General features: G+C 45.6%; 1 protein-coding gene across 50 annotated transcripts in view; it reads right to left on the bottom strand.

The window, feature by feature from the left end:
• The window catches only part of SCRIB (scribble planar cell polarity protein), a 123,755-nt gene that overhangs the window by 2,676 nt on the left and 101,756 nt on the right, over nt 1–19,323 (bottom strand). For 41 of the 50 annotated variants that reach the window (XM_069780306.1, XM_069780318.1, XM_069780304.1 and 38 more), the window contains 5 exons: nt 16,521–16,685; nt 15,698–15,837; nt 15,280–15,317; nt 14,340–14,414; nt 11,564–11,615 (listed from right to left, as the gene is read on the bottom strand). In XM_069780306.1, the coding sequence (XP_069636407.1) occupies nt 11,564–11,615; nt 14,340–14,414; nt 15,280–15,317; nt 15,698–15,837; nt 16,521–16,685 (470 nt within the window). The other 9 variants (XM_069780357.1, XM_069780321.1, XM_069780355.1 and 6 more) reach the window with 6 other exon arrangements.

Raw genomic sequence — 19,323 nt, 5'->3', positions numbered from 1 at the left:
CCCTCACCAAAGGAACTCACCAGGAAAGATACTCTGGCAGGGCGGACTCTCAGTTAACTTGGTCTCAGGCCTCTTAGGATGTGTTCTGCACCTAAAGTACACTTGCTGTTACAGTGGCTCCTTACCCTCCTGAAAGGACCTAGTAGAGCTTATCTGCTGTGCTTTGACATACACCTGGAACATCTGCCCTTTGCGATAATTTGGCTTGAGCAACTACTGTGAGATATTTGTGTAAAAAAAAAAAAAAGTTCCACAAAACCACAGATTTTTCCCTTCAAGTGCAAACTGGCTCCTGGGAAGCCTCTCTAAAGTCTTTGAACATAGCAGAGAACCTCAAATACAGAAATCTATGAAGATCTATCAGGTCAAAGGTGCACAGTCTGCTGAGCTGTACCTAGTGGCCCACCCTCTACTCTAGAATCAGACTCCAAGATGCAATTATTCCCCTTGTTACAGTACCGTTAGAGTAGTCATTATAATTCAGAATCCTTCCTGAACTATTAACCATAGCATTAACCTGTTGTTTGAAAAGGCCTCAGAACCAAATTAATGTAGGTGACAAATCTGACATCTTGAAAGGATACTGGGATTGGCAAGCAGATGACTGACTTCCAAACAAGGCAAATAGGTATAAAAGAAAGGCATAGGCACATGCAATTAAAAATCCAGATGGGGGGTGGGATGGGGAAGGAAATCAGTGTGGCTTAGAAGGAAGTAATTCCTTTTAGACCCTCTTAGACTAGAATTAGCCAAAGGAACCATCAAACATGCAAGTTAAGTCATCTCAACACAGCATACTGAACTTTTAAAAAACCTTTTGATTGTTCCTCAGCCAAAGCTATTAATGAAAACAAGCTGCCATAGGATAAGGCAGCACATCCTGTAGTGGGTATGTAGTTAAAACACAGAAAAAGTGCAGGAGGATATTACCTGCTATCACAACATAAAGCAGCTATCCGTATTAGGGTCAGTATTTGGTAACTAATGAGAAGGAGTAGAAGTGATAAAGACTGTCTTGAGAGAAACTGCTGATGATACCAAGCTGTATCTCAGGGTAGTGAAATGAAACTCAACTACAAAAAAGGGTATTAGGATTTTACCAAGTTGACTGGGCAATGACACGGAAGGTGAAATTTACTGCAAATGTGAATAGATTCAAGAAAGAAATAAAAACCTCTAAAATTAAAGGCCTCTGGCTTAGAAAGTGCTAAAACACAGATTGTTGTAGCCTAGAGTAGTATTCTGGAAGGAATCACTTTATGCTTTTCTTCTTTTATGCTCTTTTCTTGGCATTCCCAGTGGCTCGCATCAGACACAATATCGGACTAGCCAGAACCTCGTGCTGACTTAGTAAGTTTATTTTTACACTATTGGATGATGCTTACGCTCAATAAAAGTAATGGAATACCAATTGCATATAAAATGCAACATCCTTAAAATGAGATTATGATTCTGTAGTCATTAGGGGGAGCTTTCTGAAAACACTGGCACACTTCTCAGCAATACCATTTCACTTTCGAGGATTAGGTATTGGAAAAGATGGGAGAACATACAAAACACCTTCTGCCACTGCATAAACTCATCATATGCCTACATTTGCAATACTGCATGCAGCCCTGTTCTCCTTCTCTGCCTTAAAAATGGCATAGATGAAATAAAAAAAAGTCCAGAGGGGTGTGGGAACAATTCCCACAAAGAAGAACTAGGATTCTTCAGCCTGGAAGAAAGATAACTGATACAATACTGACCTGCATGAATGGTACAGAAAGAGTGAATAAGACATAGTTATTCACTGCATCCCAGAAGACCCATGGACATTATCAAGAAACAGAATTAAAGTAAACAAAATGCCTCATTATGGAACTCAATGTCACAAAACATCATGAAAGATTAAAAAAAAAAATCTAGACAATTTTACAGAGGATCATTCCATTCATGATCTAGATAGAACACCTGGCTCAAGACATTCCTACTTAACAGGTAATTACAGAAAACCGAGAATATGCATCTATGCAAGCTCATTTTCTCTGTTTCTTACAGTCTTTCTTCAAGAACTCACTTCCAGCCAAACAGGATACTGGTATATTCTGAACCAGTACAAGCCTCCCTTACTTGCTTCTTATCCTATGAGAGAAATCAGAAAATACTGGAAGAGAGCACAGGCATTGCAACTAGTATGAATCCAGAGATTCTAGTTTTGTGACATTTTGGTGGGAAAGAATCTGTAAAATGGAAGTCTGGATAACAAAAGGGTTGATGCAAATCTTTGGAGTAGAGATATGGCTAAAAAGGCTGAACGGGGATAAATTAACAATACAAGAAGGTGAAGAGATCATCTTTCATTCCTATGTGTATATGAGCTGCTGAGCTGAGTTCTAGACAAAACTAATAATAGAGTAGTGATTAGTCCGGTGTAGGACAGAAAGATACCTTCCCTGTATAAGTTGCTGTAGACGCTAGACATCTGTCGTGGTTTCAGCCCAGCCGGTAACAAAGGACCACGCGGCCGCTCGCTCACTCCTCCCGCCCCCCTCCGGTGGGATGGGGGGAAGACGGAGGAGAGAAAAAAAAAACCAAACCTGGAACCTCGAGGGTTGAGATAAAGGCAGTTTACTGGAACAACACAAAGAAATTGCAACAACAACAACGGTACTAATGAAAAAGTATACAAAAAGAGTGATGCACAGTGCAACTGCTCACCACCCGGGACCCGACGCTCTGCCACTTCCCCCACCGAAAAGAAGAGCCCACCCCCCGGCCCGCTCCCCCTTTATATACTGAGCATGATGTCACATGGTATGGAATAGCTCCTTGGCCAGTTCAGGTCAGCTGCCCCGGCTATGCCCCCCACCTCCCAGGTTCCTGTAAAAATTAACTCTATCCCAGCTGAACCCAGGACATTATCCACCCCTTATTCTATACCATCTACATCATGCCCAGATCTTACATTTTCCAATCGACCACTACCACTTCCTTGTCTTATATATATAAGTATATGGACTTGCGTCCGTCCCCGTCGTCCCCCCGCACACACACACACACGCGAATGGTATTCCTTTAGCGTATGGGCTATTCCTCTAATGTGTCCATTGATTTTATTTAGTCCATGACTTTGGGGCTCCATCTGTTGTAACAGTTCTTCAGGATAAGAGAGATGGTGTGAGATGGTGGGTTGTTGTATGCTGCCTCTGGAACTTGTGGCTAGTACATTTGGTGCAACTCACGCCCTTGTTCTGCAGGTCGAGGATGTTGATCTTGAGGAAATTGCTGGGTGTCAGTTCAAGTTCTGTCGCTGTTGTACTTGGCTTAGTTTCAAAGTCCATCCCGCAGTCATTTGGGTAATTCTTACAGTAATACCCTTGATATGGCATATAGACACTATAGATACAATGACATGCATTGGCAGGGTATTTAGCAGTTAGGTATCATACAGCCCAATTCACTGGCTATTCTCTCCCAAAATCAAATCTCCCTGAGGTACACATCGAACTTCCCCATCCTTCTGCATCACCCACCAGGTGTACCCAGGTCCCTGAGCAAAAACAACCCCTTGAATGGGTTTGCCTCTGCTTGAGGGAGGACTAACCCAGACTGTCTTTCCTAACATACTCCTCATGCGCACTACAGGGACTTTATCGCCTTCTACAGTATGTGGAAGTCTTGGTTGGGCGGGGCCAGCCCGATTGGCGGATCCTCTAGTATTAACTAACCAGGTGGCTTTTGTTAAATGTGTATCCCAATGTTTGAAAGTCCCACCCCCCATCGCTCTCAATGTAGTTTTCAGCAGTCCGTTGTATCGTTCGATTTTTCCGGAGGCTGGTGCGTGATAAGGGATGTGATATACCCACTCAATGCCGTGTTCTTTGGCCCAGGTATCTACGAGGTTGTTTCGGAAGTGAGTCCCGTTGTCTGACTCGATTCTTTCTGGGGTGCCGTGTTGCCATAAAATTTTCTCTTCAAGGCCCAGAATAGTGTTCTGGGCAGTGGCATGGGACACAGGGTATGTTTCCAGCCATCCAGTGGTTGCTTCCACCATTGTAAGCACATGGCACTTGCCTTGGCGTGTTCGTGGGAGTGTGATATAGTCAATCTGCCAGGCCTCCCACTGTTTATATTTCAGCCATCGCCCCCCATGCGACAGGGGTTTTTGCCGCTTGGCTTGCTTAATTGCGGCACATGTTTCACATTCGTGGATGACCTGTGCGATAGTGTCCATGGTCAAGTCCACCCCTCGATCTCGAGCCCATCTATATGTTGCATCTCTCCCCTGATGGCCTGAGGTATCGTGGGCCCACCGAGCCATAAATAGCTCACCCCTACGTTGCCAGTCCAGGTCCACCTGAGACACTTCAATCTTGGCGGCCTGATCTGCCTGCTGATTGTTTTGATGTTCTTCAGTGGCCCGACTCTTGGGTACATGAGCATCTACGTGACGTACTTTTACCACTAGCTTCTCTATCCGAACAGCGATATCTTGCCACAGTGCGGCAGCCCAAATGGGTTTACCTCTGCGTTGCCAGTTGCCCTTCTTCCATTGCTGTAGCCACCCCCATAGGGCATTTGCCACCATCCATGAGTCAGTATAGAGATAGAGCACTGGCCACTTTTCTCTTTCAGCAATATCTAATGCTAGCTGGATGGCTTTCACCTCCGCAAACTGACTCGATTCACCTTCTCCTTCAGCAGTTTCTGCAACTAGTCGTGTAGGACTCCATACAGCAGCCTTCCACCTCCGATGTTTTCCCACGATGCGACAGGACCCATCAGTGAACAGGGCATATTGCCTCTCATTTTCTGGCAGTTTATTATACAGCGGGGCCTCTTCAGCCCGTGTCACCTCCTCCTCTGGCAACATTCCAAAGTCTTTGTCTTCTGGCCAGTCCGTGATCACTTCTAAAATTCCTGGGCGACTGGGGTTTCCTATGCGAGCTCGCTGTGTGATCAGTGCAATCCACTTACTCCACGTGGCATCAGTCGCGTGATGTGTAGAGGAAACTTTCCCTTTGAACATCCAGCCCAGCACTGGCAGTCGGGGTGCTAAGAAGAGCTGTGTTTCAGTACCAACCACTTCTGAAGCGGCTCGAACTCCTTCATATGCTGCCAATATCTCTTTTTCAGTTGGAGTATAGCGAGCCTCGGATCCTCGATATCCCCGACTCCAAAACCCCAGGGGTCGGCCTCGGGTCTCTCCAGGTGCTTTCTGCCAAAGGCTCCAGGTAGGGCCATTCTCCCCAGCTGCAGTGTAGAGCACATTTTTAACATCTGGTCCTGTCCGGACTGGCCCAAGAGCTACTGCATGAACAATCTCCCGCTTAATTTGTTCAAAGGCTTGTCGTTGCTCAGGCCCCCATTTAAAATCGTTCTTCTTCCGGGTAACTTGGTAGAGAGGACTTACAATTTGACTGTAATTTGGAATATGCATTCTCCAAAAGCCCACAACACCTAAGAAAGCCTGTGTTTCCTTTTTATTAGTCGGTGAGGACATAGCTGCTATTTTGTTGATCACGTCCGCAGGGATCTGACGACGCCCGTCTTGCCATTTTACTCCTAAGAACTGGATTTCCTGCGCAGGTCCCTTGACCTTACTTTCTTTTATGGCAAAGCCAGCCTTCAAAAGGATTTGGATTATTTTCTTCCCTTTCTCAAAAACTTCTTCTGCCGTGCTGCCCCATATGATGATGTCATCAATATATTGCAGGTGCTCTGGAGCTTCACCTTTTTCTAGTGCAGTCTGGATCAGTCCATGGCAAATAGTGGGGCTGTGTTTCCACCCCTGGGGCAGTCGATTCCAGGTGTACTGGACACCCCTCCAAGTGAAAGCAAACTGTGGCCTGCACTCCGCTGCCAAAGGAATGGAGAAAAATGCATTAGCAATGTCAATTGTGGCATACCACTTAGCTGTCTTTGATTCCAGTTCATATTGAAGCTCTAACATATCTGGCACAGCAGCGCTCAGCGGTGGCGTGACTTCATTCAGCCCACGATAATCTACTGTTAGTCTCCAATCCCCATTAGATTTCCGCACGGGCCATATGGGACTATTAAAGGGTGAGTGAGTCTTGCTGATCACTCCTTGGCTCTCCAACTGGCAAATCAGCTTATGGATGGGGATCAGGGAGTCTCGGTTGGTGCGATATTGCCGCCGGTGCACCGTCGTGGTAGCAATTGGCACCTGTTGTTCTTCAACCTTCAGCAACCCCACAACCGAAGGGTCCTGGGAGAGACCAGGCAGGGTAGACAGCTGTTCAATCTCCTCCGTCTCCAATGCAGCTATACCAAAGGCCCAACGGTACCCTTTTGGGTCCTTGAAATACCCCCTTCTGAGATAATCTATACCAAGGATGCACGGGGCCTCTGGGCCAGTTGCAATGGGGTGTTTATGCCACTCATTCCCGGTTAGACTCATTTCGGCTTCCAATACGGTTAGCTCTTGGGATCCCCCTGTCACACCAGAGATACAGATGGGTTCTGCCCCTTTATAACTTGATGGCATTAGGGTACATTGTGCACCAGTGTCTACTAGAGCCTTATATTCCTGTGGGTCTGACGTGCCAGGCCATCGAATCCACACTGTCCAGTAGACTCGGTTGTCCCTCTCCTCCACCTGGCTGGAGGCAGGGCCCCTCTAATCCTGGTTAGAATATCTGTTACCCACTTTTTGCACATGTGAATCAGAAGTCCCTTCAAGAGGATCAGAAATGAGATCGGCCCATCTACTGCGCCCGGGGGACTGCTCACGGGAAACTGGAGCAGCAGTTTTCCAAGAAGAATCTTCTTTTCTGGTTGCTTTTTCTCGCAACTCCCGTACCCGTGAATCCAAGACTGAGGTAGGTTTTCCATCCCACTTCCTCATGTCCTCTCCATGGTCACGCAGGTAAAACCACAGGTTAGCCCGTCGTGTGTACTTTCTCTCTCCTCTCTCTTGGGCAGAGGAACGCTTACTCCCAATAACTGCAATGCGGGCCTGTACAGGTGAGGAGGAGGACATATCTACTTTGAATTGCTGGAACTCTCGGGACAATTCCTCTACAGCTGAGACACAGGCCCGTAGGGAGGAAGAGAGACTTCCTTCATATTGCCGGAGTTGGACAGCCAATTCATCCACCGTTTGTCCATAGCCTTCTTTCCAGGACATTACTGCCAATGAGTTGGCATAGGTTGGTGGTGCACTTCGTAGAAACTTCCGCCACATCGGTTGTGTGCATTGGACTTCATCTGGATCTGTGGGTGACTGCGCATTTTCTGGATCATTATAAATCACCTCCAGCACGGCTAATTCCCTCAGGTACTGGATACCTCTCTCCATGGTGGTCCACTTGCCTTGGTGACATGTAACTTCATCCCTGAAAGGGTATCTTTCCTTTACACCTAACAGAAGTCGCCTCCAGAGGCTGAGGACTTGTGTTTTTCTCCCAATCGCCTTGTCGATACCCCCTTCTCTAGACAGAGATCCCAACTGCTTGGCTTCCTTACCCTCTAATTCCACACTACTAGCCCCATTATCCCAGCATCGGAGCAGCCAGGTAACAATGTGCTCACCTGGGTGGCGGCTAAAATCTTTTCGCATGTCACGCAACTCACTCAGGGATAGAGATCGGGTAATTATTTCAGGTTCTGCCTCTTCCTCCTGTTCTCGCGATGACCCTGGTTCATCTTCATCTCTCACTGAGCGAACTGATTTCTTTGTGTGTTTCTTTTTCTGTACAGGGGCGACTGATACTGGCACAGGTTGGTTCTCTGGTTTAGTGGCAGTATCTGTCACCGGGGTAGGGGCAGCCATGCTACCTGTTGTCGTGGTAGGGGCGGCCACGGTGCATGTTGTCGGGGTTGGGGCGGCCACAGTGCATGTTGTCGGGGTTGGGGCAGCCACGGTGCATGTTGTCTTGTTTTCCATCTTTTCCCGCTTTTCCCCCTGGGGGTGCTGCATAGTATCAAGCAGGGTTTGGTAGATACCGGCCAGGGCCCAGCACAGTGTAGTGAGTTGTGTGTCTCTGGGATAGCCACAGCATTTTCCTTTCAAAAATTCTATCACTTCATGAGGGTTCTGCAGTTGTTCGGGAGTGAACTTCCAAGTCACTGGAGGTGAGAAGTTCTCTAGATACCTGCCCACATCCTCCCACACGCCGTGCCACCCATGAATATCCAGCTTTGGGACAGATCTCTGGGTGGTACTCTTAAAGAGCCTCTTTGTAGCCCTAGACAAGACCTGAAACATAGTCAGGAGGCATAGCACTAACAGCACACAGGCTTGCGCATCCCAAGGATATTCAAAATTCTCGAAAACTGTTGTAATTAGTTGGAAAGAGAAAAGGGAGGGGAACGGATGGGGGGAAGTATCCCCCCCTGACTTCCCCATGGGTTGGGTGTAATTACCAATAAAATCCGACAGAAGGTGCCCAAAGTCTGGAAATGATATCACTGCCTCATACAGATAACAGCTTAACCTCATGACCAGTGATGTAATCATTTCACAAGTCGACATTGCCCAGTACAGCAAAATGATAATCCCAATCACTCTCCCAGAGATGAGATACGCAACTACAGGCAATACATAAAGCATATAAGAACTTACAAAACGCCACCATGTAAACAGCTGAATCAACATTGTGACTAACATCTATTTATCTAGTATAAGAAATGCGTATGACAAATTTGTTTCAACACGCTCTGGCCAGATCTGTCGTTATCTCAACCCTTCGTGCCCCACGTTGGGCGCCAAAAAGGACTGTCGTGGTTTCAGCCCAGCCGGTAACAAAGGACCACGCGGCCGCTCGCTCACTCCTCCCGCCCCCCTCCGGTGGGATGGGGGGAAGACGGAGGAGAGAAAAAAAAAACCAAACCTGGAACCTCGAGGGTTGAGATAAAGGCAGTTTACTGGAACAACACAAAGAAATTGCAACAACAACAACGGTACTAATGAAAAAGTATACAAAAAGAGTGATGCACAGTGCAACTGCTCACCACCCGGGACCCGACGCTCTGCCACTTCCCCCACCGAAAAGAAGAGCCCACCCCCCGGCCCGCTCCCCCTTTATATACTGAGCATGATGTCACATGGTATGGAATAGCTCCTTGGCCAGTTCAGGTCAGCTGCCCCGGCTATGCCCCCCACCTCCCAGGTTCCTGTAAAAATTAACTCTATCCCAGCTGAACCCAGGACAACATCCTAAGTAGACAAAGACCGTGAGGACAAAAGTAGTTTCTTACACACCATAAGTAGGTATCCAGTAATAAGTGCAATACAAAGTTATCAAGGGTGTATTTCTGAAACCTGATGGTTGTAAGATTGGAAGGCAAAAGATGCTGGCTCTATGTGATCTGGAAAAGTTATGTCATAAAGCACACACATAGCATGGTTCCACCCTAAAAATGCTATTATGTAGTTCAATAACTTCCTGGCCTCTTGAAAACCTTGGAATAAACATTCTGAAACACATTTAAAAGATGATAACCATGAAGTCAGACCTGAGAAAGGCAAGAAGTATTTCTTAGAGCCCATCTGCAATGGACAAGGAAAAAAAAATGGTGTGCTTTGAAAGACATTCAGAAGAGATATGCTAATGCTTTCCTGCAGTCAGCAGTAAGATATCCTTGGAGTTTCTGTTATAATGCTTTTCTAGCATAAAGTTTAGGAATTGCTTATGAGTTTACCGTATGATGAAAAAGCCATAATTTCATGATCAAGGATAATTCTGATTAAAATCCCAGTGTGTGTAGAAGTGTACAGAGAAAAGGTGTCACTAAGTGTAGCAATTAGATCTTTTTAAAGGTGTATTAAATACACACAGAAGTGAAAGGCCTGATAGGATATGTCAAATTGGTGCCCGAAATGCTGGGAGTTGCAAATGAAGGAGGTTGGGGGCGGGGGGAGGGGGGGAATAGAAGAATGCACACACATAGTGTTGTTTTGAACTAGTTCAGCATATACTCCTTTGATCTTTGGTGACTGGTTTCCCTTCCTTTTCATTTTACGGTAAGGAAAAATGAAGTAAAAATCACTCCAATTCTTAAGTATTTTCCCAGAGAAGTATTTCTTTCCAGATATTTACTCTACGTGTTGTGAGAAGGATATCTGAAAAGAAACAAAAGCAGGCCTAGCAGGAGGCTGGAACTGATGCAGAAAAGGATGATTTTTAAAATTCCTCATACAGATGTTATAACTTGCCAAAATCTACATAAAAATAAAAATCTATATGTTGGCTGAAATGCTACACTGCCTGGCAGAATGAGATAGGGGGAGGGGGAAATCTAAAAAAAACCCTTGAGCTTTGTCTCATGCCAAAAGAGCTTAGTTGCATCTTCATCTGCTGAAGATTTTGGAAAACCTGCATTTTTTTGGTGCCTCACACACATCACTGCCTCATACAGTGGATACAAGGATTACTTAAAGACTAAGGACTGGGTTAAAAAACTCTTGATAGAGCACCATACACTTTTCTTTATGGCTTTTATTCTATTTGAGGGCCCAAGAGACCAATGACAGGCAATGGTGAGGCCTGAAGCCCCTAAGCAGTTGATTATTTCCCGACCCTTCAGTGACCTCCTAGTTATGTACACTGACTGAATGGACTACCTCAAGAGAATAACCCAGGGTTGAGAGGTTTACTCCAAGGGATGAAGAAAAGATGTTGTTCTCAGGAAAGTAAGCTTTTCTTGAGTATCTCTGCAGAAGAATCTCCTTCTGGAAATGACCCATACATGGATCAGCTGTCTGGAGTGCAGCCTTTACTGAGAGATTTGCCAAGATAAAATTGAGAGACAAACTGTTCCTCGTGTAAAATAAAGGCGGGGGGCGGGGGGGGGGGGAGGTGAGGGGGGAAAGCTGCAGAACAGCTAGAAGAAAACCAGCATCAACTGTTGAAGGAAACAGAAGTACTACTAAGGAGCAGGCAGGCCCCGCTGAGCTCCACACTATTACTACAGCCACCTAGAATGAAGTGGGAGATAGTCTGTCCATTACAGTTGGGGACAGAAAGACATACCATAGCTAGGACAGCCAGAAGAGATACAGCAGTCAAAGCTTTAATTACTCTTTAGTTAAGCAGTTAAGTGACTGTGCACACAGATCCACAAGCATAGACTTGGAGAGTCACCTGGGTACTCAAGCACTCAAATGCTCTCAAGTCTTAAACCAGGATGAATTTATCTGCAGCTGCCTGCTGCAGGCAGCAAGATTCTTTGCTCTAGCAAAAGGGGCACAAAGCAGGCCCTGGACAATGGATGTTATCCACTTACAGCAAGTGACAGAGGCCAAAACTTCCCCCCCACATTCTACTACTACTCTTTACTCCAGAACATAAAACCAGAAGAAAACTAGGCATGCTTGTTACACACAATTCTCAGCAAATCAGCCATCACTAAAGCACAATGCAAATATCCTACCCAAAACTGAATGTGACGAGTTTGGAGGTTTCATTCTAGAAAGGACAAAATAGGACAATGCTTCAAGCAGCAAGAAGTTGAAGTCCTCAGGTTTGATTCCACAAGCAGGCAAAGGGGAACCCTCTAGAACTGTGGTGGGAAGCAAGTAGTACAAAGACAACCCTTTTGGCTATGAGCTTACCTGAGTTATTTCTGTCATCTATGTATCTGAGGTCATCAGCTGCATCAGGTGACTGGAAGAGAACAGAAGACATGAGCATCCACCTCTGTAATACTAGTGCCAGGTAATAATTCCCCACCTCCAGCCTTCCAACACACTACAGAGAACCTTTTGCCCTCAAAGGTGCTGATCATACAGCAGCTGGGGCATGACCCTCAGTGAATGCATGATTACAGCATTAATCCTTTGTGCTAAAGTCAAGCAGCCCATTGCCTGAATTGCAGGATGAGGTGTGTGTCTGCCCATCAGAGCTCTCCTCCTTTTACTTTGTGTGTGTAGGGAGGAGAGGATAGGAAGTGACATGAAAGGCAGAAAGCATAAAGACTATAGAAAATGAGTAGAAACATGGGAGGAGAGCAAAGACATGAGCTATGTTTCCTTGAGAGTCCTGGATCCTAATTCTGCATCTGCACTGTTCCCAGGCCTAGCTTCTTAGGCAAAATCAACTTTCTTCTTTATGTTCAGGTATGTATAGAGAACTGATGTGGGATAGGAAGCAGTTACATCCCAACAGGTGGCAAAGACAGCTTTGGAGAAATGACTAAGTGATAATCATGAAACTCCACCAGTTCCTCCTAATTGTAAAGCCCTCACAAAATGAAGGTCATTCCAACAACCGGAGCTGTCTGTAGCTCATCAGACCAGAGTGACAACACCATGAGAAAACAACTTTGTTCATGGTCATGAACTTGAGGTGGCTTGAAAATCTGCACTACTCTGGGGACAGGCATAGATGTCCCAAGCCCTACTTATTTTGCTGAAATAGAGAATTTGATCTAGCTGTATATAGTGCTTCAAGGACAGAATGGTCAAAGTATTCTGTTGAGGTATTCGGTTTACTTCAAAAGTGGCTGCATGTGTTACTTCTACTATTCTTTCTAGGTTTGTACAGAATACACTGAGCTCAACGCTTCTCTGAGCTATACAAAATGTAAGGATAGGGTTTCAGAAGAGCTCAGTATTCAGCAAGTTTAATAATGCCAAAACCATCTGAAAGTTCTGGCCACTACTGATCCAAATCTATCTTTTAGGGGTCTTCTTGCTCAGCTCAAGAGCACAAGTGAGGAATAGCTTAATTTTTCTTTAGTTGTAGGATAAAGATGGCAGCTCTATACACTTACATGGAAAGCATTAGGGAAGTTTCACAGCTGTGAGAGTGCAAGAAACCCACATTTCCATATAATCTGGTCTATTTTGTGGAAGCAGCAAAATTGGAGGAAGCAGGAAAGAGGGGGAGATGATCTCAGCCTATTTAGTGCTTTAGAAATAAAGCAAATGTATGGTAGAAGTCATGCTCTTCATGAAGAGTAGAGAGCAAAGCACAGGGGGCTGTGATGACTTTGGCATGCATTGCTGAGGACACAGCCCAGCCAAACAGCACTGCACTGATCCAAAGTGAGTGATGTAGTTGTGACTATGGCCAGGAGGAAATACAGTCTCTTAATTACTGCACTGCTGAGAAGAGGTCCAGAGGAACTGACTGATGATTTGGACGTGTAGCCTCCTTTGGAGGCACCTTCTCTGCTGCATGAAGACCCAGTGCTGCACTGTGGCCTCAGCAGAGGCTTGGGGAAACTTGGGTAGTCCAGAGCTGTCCCTGGAGCTTGAGTAGCCAGCCCTCTAACTCACTTGGTACAGAATGTGGACAGCTGCACACCCCAATAGGGAAGAGATTCTTAGAGAAAAAGATGAGTGACTACCAACAGCTGAGCAATACCACCAGTGAAAGGAGTCAGCCAAGAATATGCATCAAATCATGTATAACCGCCTGAGAATCCTCAAACTGCAACTCTGCTAAAGTCAGCCTGGCCTTGGGGATTACACCTTGGACCCGAGATCTTTGTGTCATGACAGCACGTTAAAGCCCAACATGTCAGTACTTGCTAGCTCTCCATACACAGCACAAATGTAACTGCAGGTATCTGCTTCATTGTCTTATATAAAAGTAAAAAAATACCTAAAAAAAAAAAAATATATTACAGACATACAGTATCTGCTCAAATCAGCTGTCACAAATGCAATCAGTTAATGACTAATCCAGACAATATGAGAAAGGCAGTTCACATTCCTGGGCAACTGGTTCTAGGTGGCCCTGCTTGAGCAGGGGGGTCAGACAAGATGACCCCCAGAGGTCCCTTCCAACCTCAAACATTCTTTGATTCTATGACAAAGCAGCTTAAATGAAATGAGGTTCTTTCAGGAAGGAGAAGAACCTTGCCATGGCACTCACCCTCAAAACTTGGTGTTCTTTTACCACGTGATTACTTCACAGTTCATCTACAGCAGTTACAACATGGGAGAATTGTCACCACAGCTGCTTCTTGGGCAGGATGCGGGATACATTTCAGTTTGAAGTTAACATTTGGTCCAGTGTGCAATTTGTTGGCAATCATTTCTATAGGCTTTTCTTCCCTTTTAGTTCTCATCTTTCACTTCAAAATATTTCAGGACCAATTAAGGTGAAGATGTAGCTGCTTTATATTTGCAAAGCTTTTGTCATTAATTTTAAAACTATCTGGACCAACTTTTTCACAATTCCACTTGATTGATGTCTCCAATAAACCCTCAGTTATACAGCATGGCTGGTTGTCATTGCCTCCCACACAGACAAGGCCTTGGAAGAAGACTTCCTCAAGTCATTCACCCTCTGCTCTGAAGGTCATCACTTCATGTGCAGGCACTTCCAGCAAATCAAGCCCTAACCAATCTAATAGATGGTTCAGCATGCAGTTTATACCTGGATTTCGTAAACAGGTTTGGAGGAAGGAATAGCAGCAAACTCCCGGTAGTCAAACTTCTTTTCAGACATGGACTAGAAGGGACAGCAAAAGAGAAGAAACAGAGAAGAGAGAGTAAGGGGAGAGAAGCGGATGGAAAACCAGCAGCAAGCTAAGCAACCTATGCAGAGATAAAAGCAGAAGCAGAGCATCATTCTCAGTTAGCGCCAAGACTGCCTGAATACAGCCTCTGAAAATGAGGCATCTCTGGGACATTGTCCTCTTAGTTGTTTTGGTGTCAGGAGAGGGGTTCCAAGTTGCAGAGAAAACATGATGTGCTCCACTAAAATGCATATGCACACCAAGTTAGGTAGGAAACCTATTTTCATGGGAAAATTCATGGCAAGATTCCTGATGGCTGTAGCACAGTCAGGATTTCAATCCAGAGTTGGCTGTATTGTGTGACCTTGGACAAAACCAGGTCCCCTCTCTGTGCAGCTGCTCCCACTCTTCTGTTTGTCTGTCTTACTAATTTTGACAGTTCTCTGCAACAAAGTCCTGCTACATTTATAAAGTACTCAGAAAAAGGAAAGTAGGATTTCAGCTGAAGTTCTCAGTTTTATGCTGTTGAGGAAACAAGGGGCCAAAGTCTCTGAAGTGAAAGGCTTTCTGAAGACAGAGATGAAGAACCAAGAAAAGGATGAAATAATAAAACAGGGAAACAGAAAACAGATGTTACATCATAGCGGCAAAAAAGGGGGGATGCCTCTAGCAATGGGCACAGTACAGTCCCATCCACTGTGCCCTCTTCACAATTCTGTATATCATGCAGCCAGACCTCACTTAAGTATTTAAGTAGGGATCCCATGGCCCAGATGCACAGTCCACACCCAAGCTGAGTAACCAAAAAATCCCAGGATTATAGGCAAGATAACAAAAGCAAGCAGAAGTATGTCATACCAGCCTTCCCGGTGAAGTGACGTTTCTGGGACTGCAATCTGCAAAAGATGACAGAAAAGCACTATTTAGTGAATGGCTGTATTATATGCAACACTTCCCTGAATCTGCCCCTTCCATTTAGCAGCATTTTTTCTGCTCAGGAAAGACACTGCCTTCTCAGAACAAATGCCTCTTTCCTGTTTTTTTAAAAAGTCATGATGCTGGTTTTGTTTCTGCTCTGGTTCCCTGGAACCATCCCTCAGATGTTCTCTCACATTTGCTATAGATCAGGCCCATTCCCTATGCTGAGAGATGTCATATACCCCAAAGGACCTTCCAATCTAGGCTGAAGGAGGAAATTGCTTTCAACAGGTCTGCTTTCAAGCAAGTTAAGCTAGAGAAGCATTAACTTTTTTCCTCAGAGATAGCTATACAGTACCTTCCAGTGGTGTTGGTGATGGGGTAGGAACAGGTGAAGGTGACTCTGCCAGCTGCTCCAGTGTGCTGCGTTTTTTCCCCTCCTTGGACTTAGCAATAACCATTTGGGCTTTAAGAGCATCCTGTTCAAGTGATTTCATCCTGCCTCAGAAATGAGGGAGGGAGAAAAAAGACATCAGACATTGCCTTCTTGATAAGAGATAATGCTACCTTCTGTGCCCAGCAGCTAGACCACAGTCAACAGGCTGAGTGCAGAAAGGCAAAATTAAGCACCCGTGGTTCCCTGAGGCAGACAGACTTTCAAAGCAGGAGAGAACAGCTTGGTTTTCTGTCATCCCGAAACACACATGCCATCATATGTGTTGAACAGACAGAGCCTAGAGCTAAGCATCAACACACTGAGAAGCTGCAGGCCTTTCCAGAGGTACCATATACGATGGGAGAGCAACCCAAGCTGGGAAAGGAACTGCAGGGGCTCAAATAAATAGGATCAGTTCTCAGGGCTTTACTCTCCTCTGTGCTTTCAGTGTGTTGCATCTTAACCCTCTTCAGCCATCAGGAGATTATGAAATAGCTAAGAAAAAGTGGGCTCAGCCCTCAGAAATGTCTGCTCCCTTCTCCCAATCAAACAGACCCAGCATCCCCCCTCATTCTCATTGAGACAACTGCCGGTAGTCTGTGGGACCTCAGGGAAATGAACACCAGCAACCACTAAAATTGCCTCCCTACCCCTAGCAGGCCACAGCTGGGAGCACTGCATTAGGATGTAGGGATACAGACAGGGCTGTTGAGCATGCAGCTGGCAGGGAGGGGGCTGTGCACACCTGGATTGGCTTCCTGACCCAGGGATTCTTGAGGCGTGACTCTGCATTGGACTAGACATCTGAGCTGGCCTGGCCCCGGGAGCAGGTGCCCACTGTCGGGACTGGTACAGCTTCCTGGCCAGATCCTGCTCGTACTGTTTAATACTGTCTTCAAGAGCTGAGGATCTGAGGAGGAGGAGGAGGAGGAGGAAGAGGAGGAGGAAGAGGAAGAGGAGATGATGGTGATGAACATCGCAGCGGACAAGCGCAGGGAAAGAAAGAAACAGATACAGGAACATACCCTGGCAAGGAGAAATGTGGGTGTGATATAGGGGTAGCCTCGATTAAAACAGGCCTCTATATCTGATCCTGTCCAACACCAACTGTTGCAGAAAGAAGCAGGAACCTTCAGAGGGCAATCTGGGATGATGTGCCCAGGAGCATTAGCTTTCAGAGCCTCAGCATCTAGAGAGTGCCCTCCTCATAGGCTAGGAGGAGAGGACTAGAAACACCCAGCAGACCAATGGAAAAGGCCTAGGAGGTAGTTACAAAGAAGTGTGTATGTGTGAAGCAGACTGAGGGAGTACAGGGTGTGAGTGTGCGTGCACGCATTTGATAAGTCTCTTAGTGTACATTTGCATACATATATCTGACCACCTGTTAGCATGCACCTTTCTTTGACCACGAGAAAAGGGGAAGCAAAATGGACAAGCACATTACTAAAGGTCTGTTTGCCACCGGCCCTGAACACATGCAATTGGAGAGGTGAGTGCATCTGTAAAATAGCATGTGGCATGGTAGGAAAACTGCCAAGATGCATATAGCACTTGCTGGACACCTGCCCCCCTCGATATGTGCCTGTACCTTCTTAATCACACTCTTCCTACGGCACAAATGCTGGCGGCTGTGTGTGCCCAGAACACTTATGTAGTGTGGGTCCCAGTGTGTTTGTCCCAACAGAGCACAGGGGTATGTGCTGGGGGGGTGGGGGGGCAGTGGACAGGGGAAGGGGGGGGCGCATCACATGTCCTGGCAGAGCACTGATGACACAGGGAGAAAAAGGAAAGCCCAAGAAGGTGCAAACTGATGGGGTCACGAGTGACAGCACACAGACCAGAGAACTGGAAAGAAGCAGAAGATAGAAGATTAGAAAGAAAGTAATAAAATCAGTGGCATGCACTTAAAGAAAATACAGGTTAGTGAGGCTGCAGCACCACGTGCAGGGCAATACAGTCCTCCCTCACACACAGCACATGTAGTGCTGCCTGGGGGCCTCTGGGAATAAGACCTGAGCCCTGGCTGCCATCATGTCACTGTGCCTGTTCTAGCAGTTATGGAAGAGAGATCCTAAGAAGACCAGATCATCACGGGAGATCTGCAGTAGCAGGGAAGAATCCATCCTTGTCTTACAAAAAGGAGCACATTATGGTGACTGACTGATTCCTGCCAATACCAAAATAAGCATGGCCTTAACCCTACCCAAGGAATCAGCCAGGCACTTCTCCAAGAACTGAATAAAAAGCTACACCTTGGTATCAGAAGTGGAGCCGAGGACCTGGTCTGCAGAACTTAAAAACAGTACATTGGATCTGATAACTAAAAAGCAAGAAGTTGCAAGAAGCTTTTCCTTGTCAAGTATTCTTACCTCTAAAAGGCTCTCCCTTCACTAGTTCATTTTCCATGAACAAAACATGCTTAGAAGAGAAGAGACTGAACGTTTGGAATGCAGGGAACTGTCTCCTGCCCATAGTGGACAAAACCACTGTACTCAACAATCACTAACCCTTCTACAGCGTAATGTAGAACTTTTACTGTGCCCTAAGCAATTTCAGCAAAATCCTAGCTAATCCAAAACTTAGTCAGATGTACAGTAATGTTACAGAAGCAAATCATGTAGTCACCTAAAAAAATCCTGCCCCTGCTCCGCCCCAGCATTTTCAGATTTCTTTATCTGATGGCAACAGCAACAAGTTCACAGAAGAACAAGAGTCCTGAGGCAAGTGGCATACATTCTGTGACGTGAGCAATGTCCTTTTAAGGGTTTTGCTTTCAAAGGTTTGTGCAGGCAATGTCATGTTTCTCCTCTCTACACCCATCTTAAACAAAGCTTTTATTATAGCATTCCTTGGATATATTAATGCTTAAGCTTAGGAGGAATCAGAGCTGACATTACCTCATAAAGCCTGCCCCATTGTATGAAGAAATATGCATGGGAAGTGGAGGCATGAGGGAAAGAAAATCCTGCATATCTAATAGGGAAGAGATGACAGATCAATCCCTACCACCTCTCCAAGCACAGTGATGTTGATTTTCAGGAGGAGAAGCCTGACAGACAACTTCTGTTTTGTTGGATCAAATACAACAGTGGAGCTTTTTTTTTTTTTTTACATGTGAAGACTGAGCAGCAATTCTGTGCAAGATGTCTACTCCTGACAACACTGTGGTGCTTACACAGCATCATACTGACAGTTGGTTTTTAATGTATTCCACACTCATAGCCTTCCTGTGAGACAGAGAAGTGCTATTACAGTCCTCTCTCCATGCATCTGCAGCACAGAGGGACTCAGTGATCTGTCCAATGTCATTAAGAATTATATGCCAGAGCAAGAATTTGGATCCTGTCGTCTCAGTCCCAGCCAGTGTCTTCTAAGTGATAGCTTTCTAAGCACACATTTGGCTCCACAACACCTAGGCAGCTTCTAGCCCTATAACACAAGGGCAAGGTGTCTGTTTTGGCAGGCATTGTTAACAAATTCTCTTCCACTTGTATTTTTGTAAAAGGGTTGTTACTGGCTTAATGTGAAAATACAGAACTTCCACTTGC

The sequence above is a fragment of the Haliaeetus albicilla genome, chromosome 3, assembly GCF_947461875.1.
Source record: "Haliaeetus albicilla chromosome 3, bHalAlb1.1, whole genome shotgun sequence".
Lineage (NCBI taxonomy): Eukaryota > Metazoa > Chordata > Aves > Accipitriformes > Accipitridae > Haliaeetus > Haliaeetus albicilla.
This window is presented reverse-complemented; position numbering and strand designations above follow the sequence as displayed.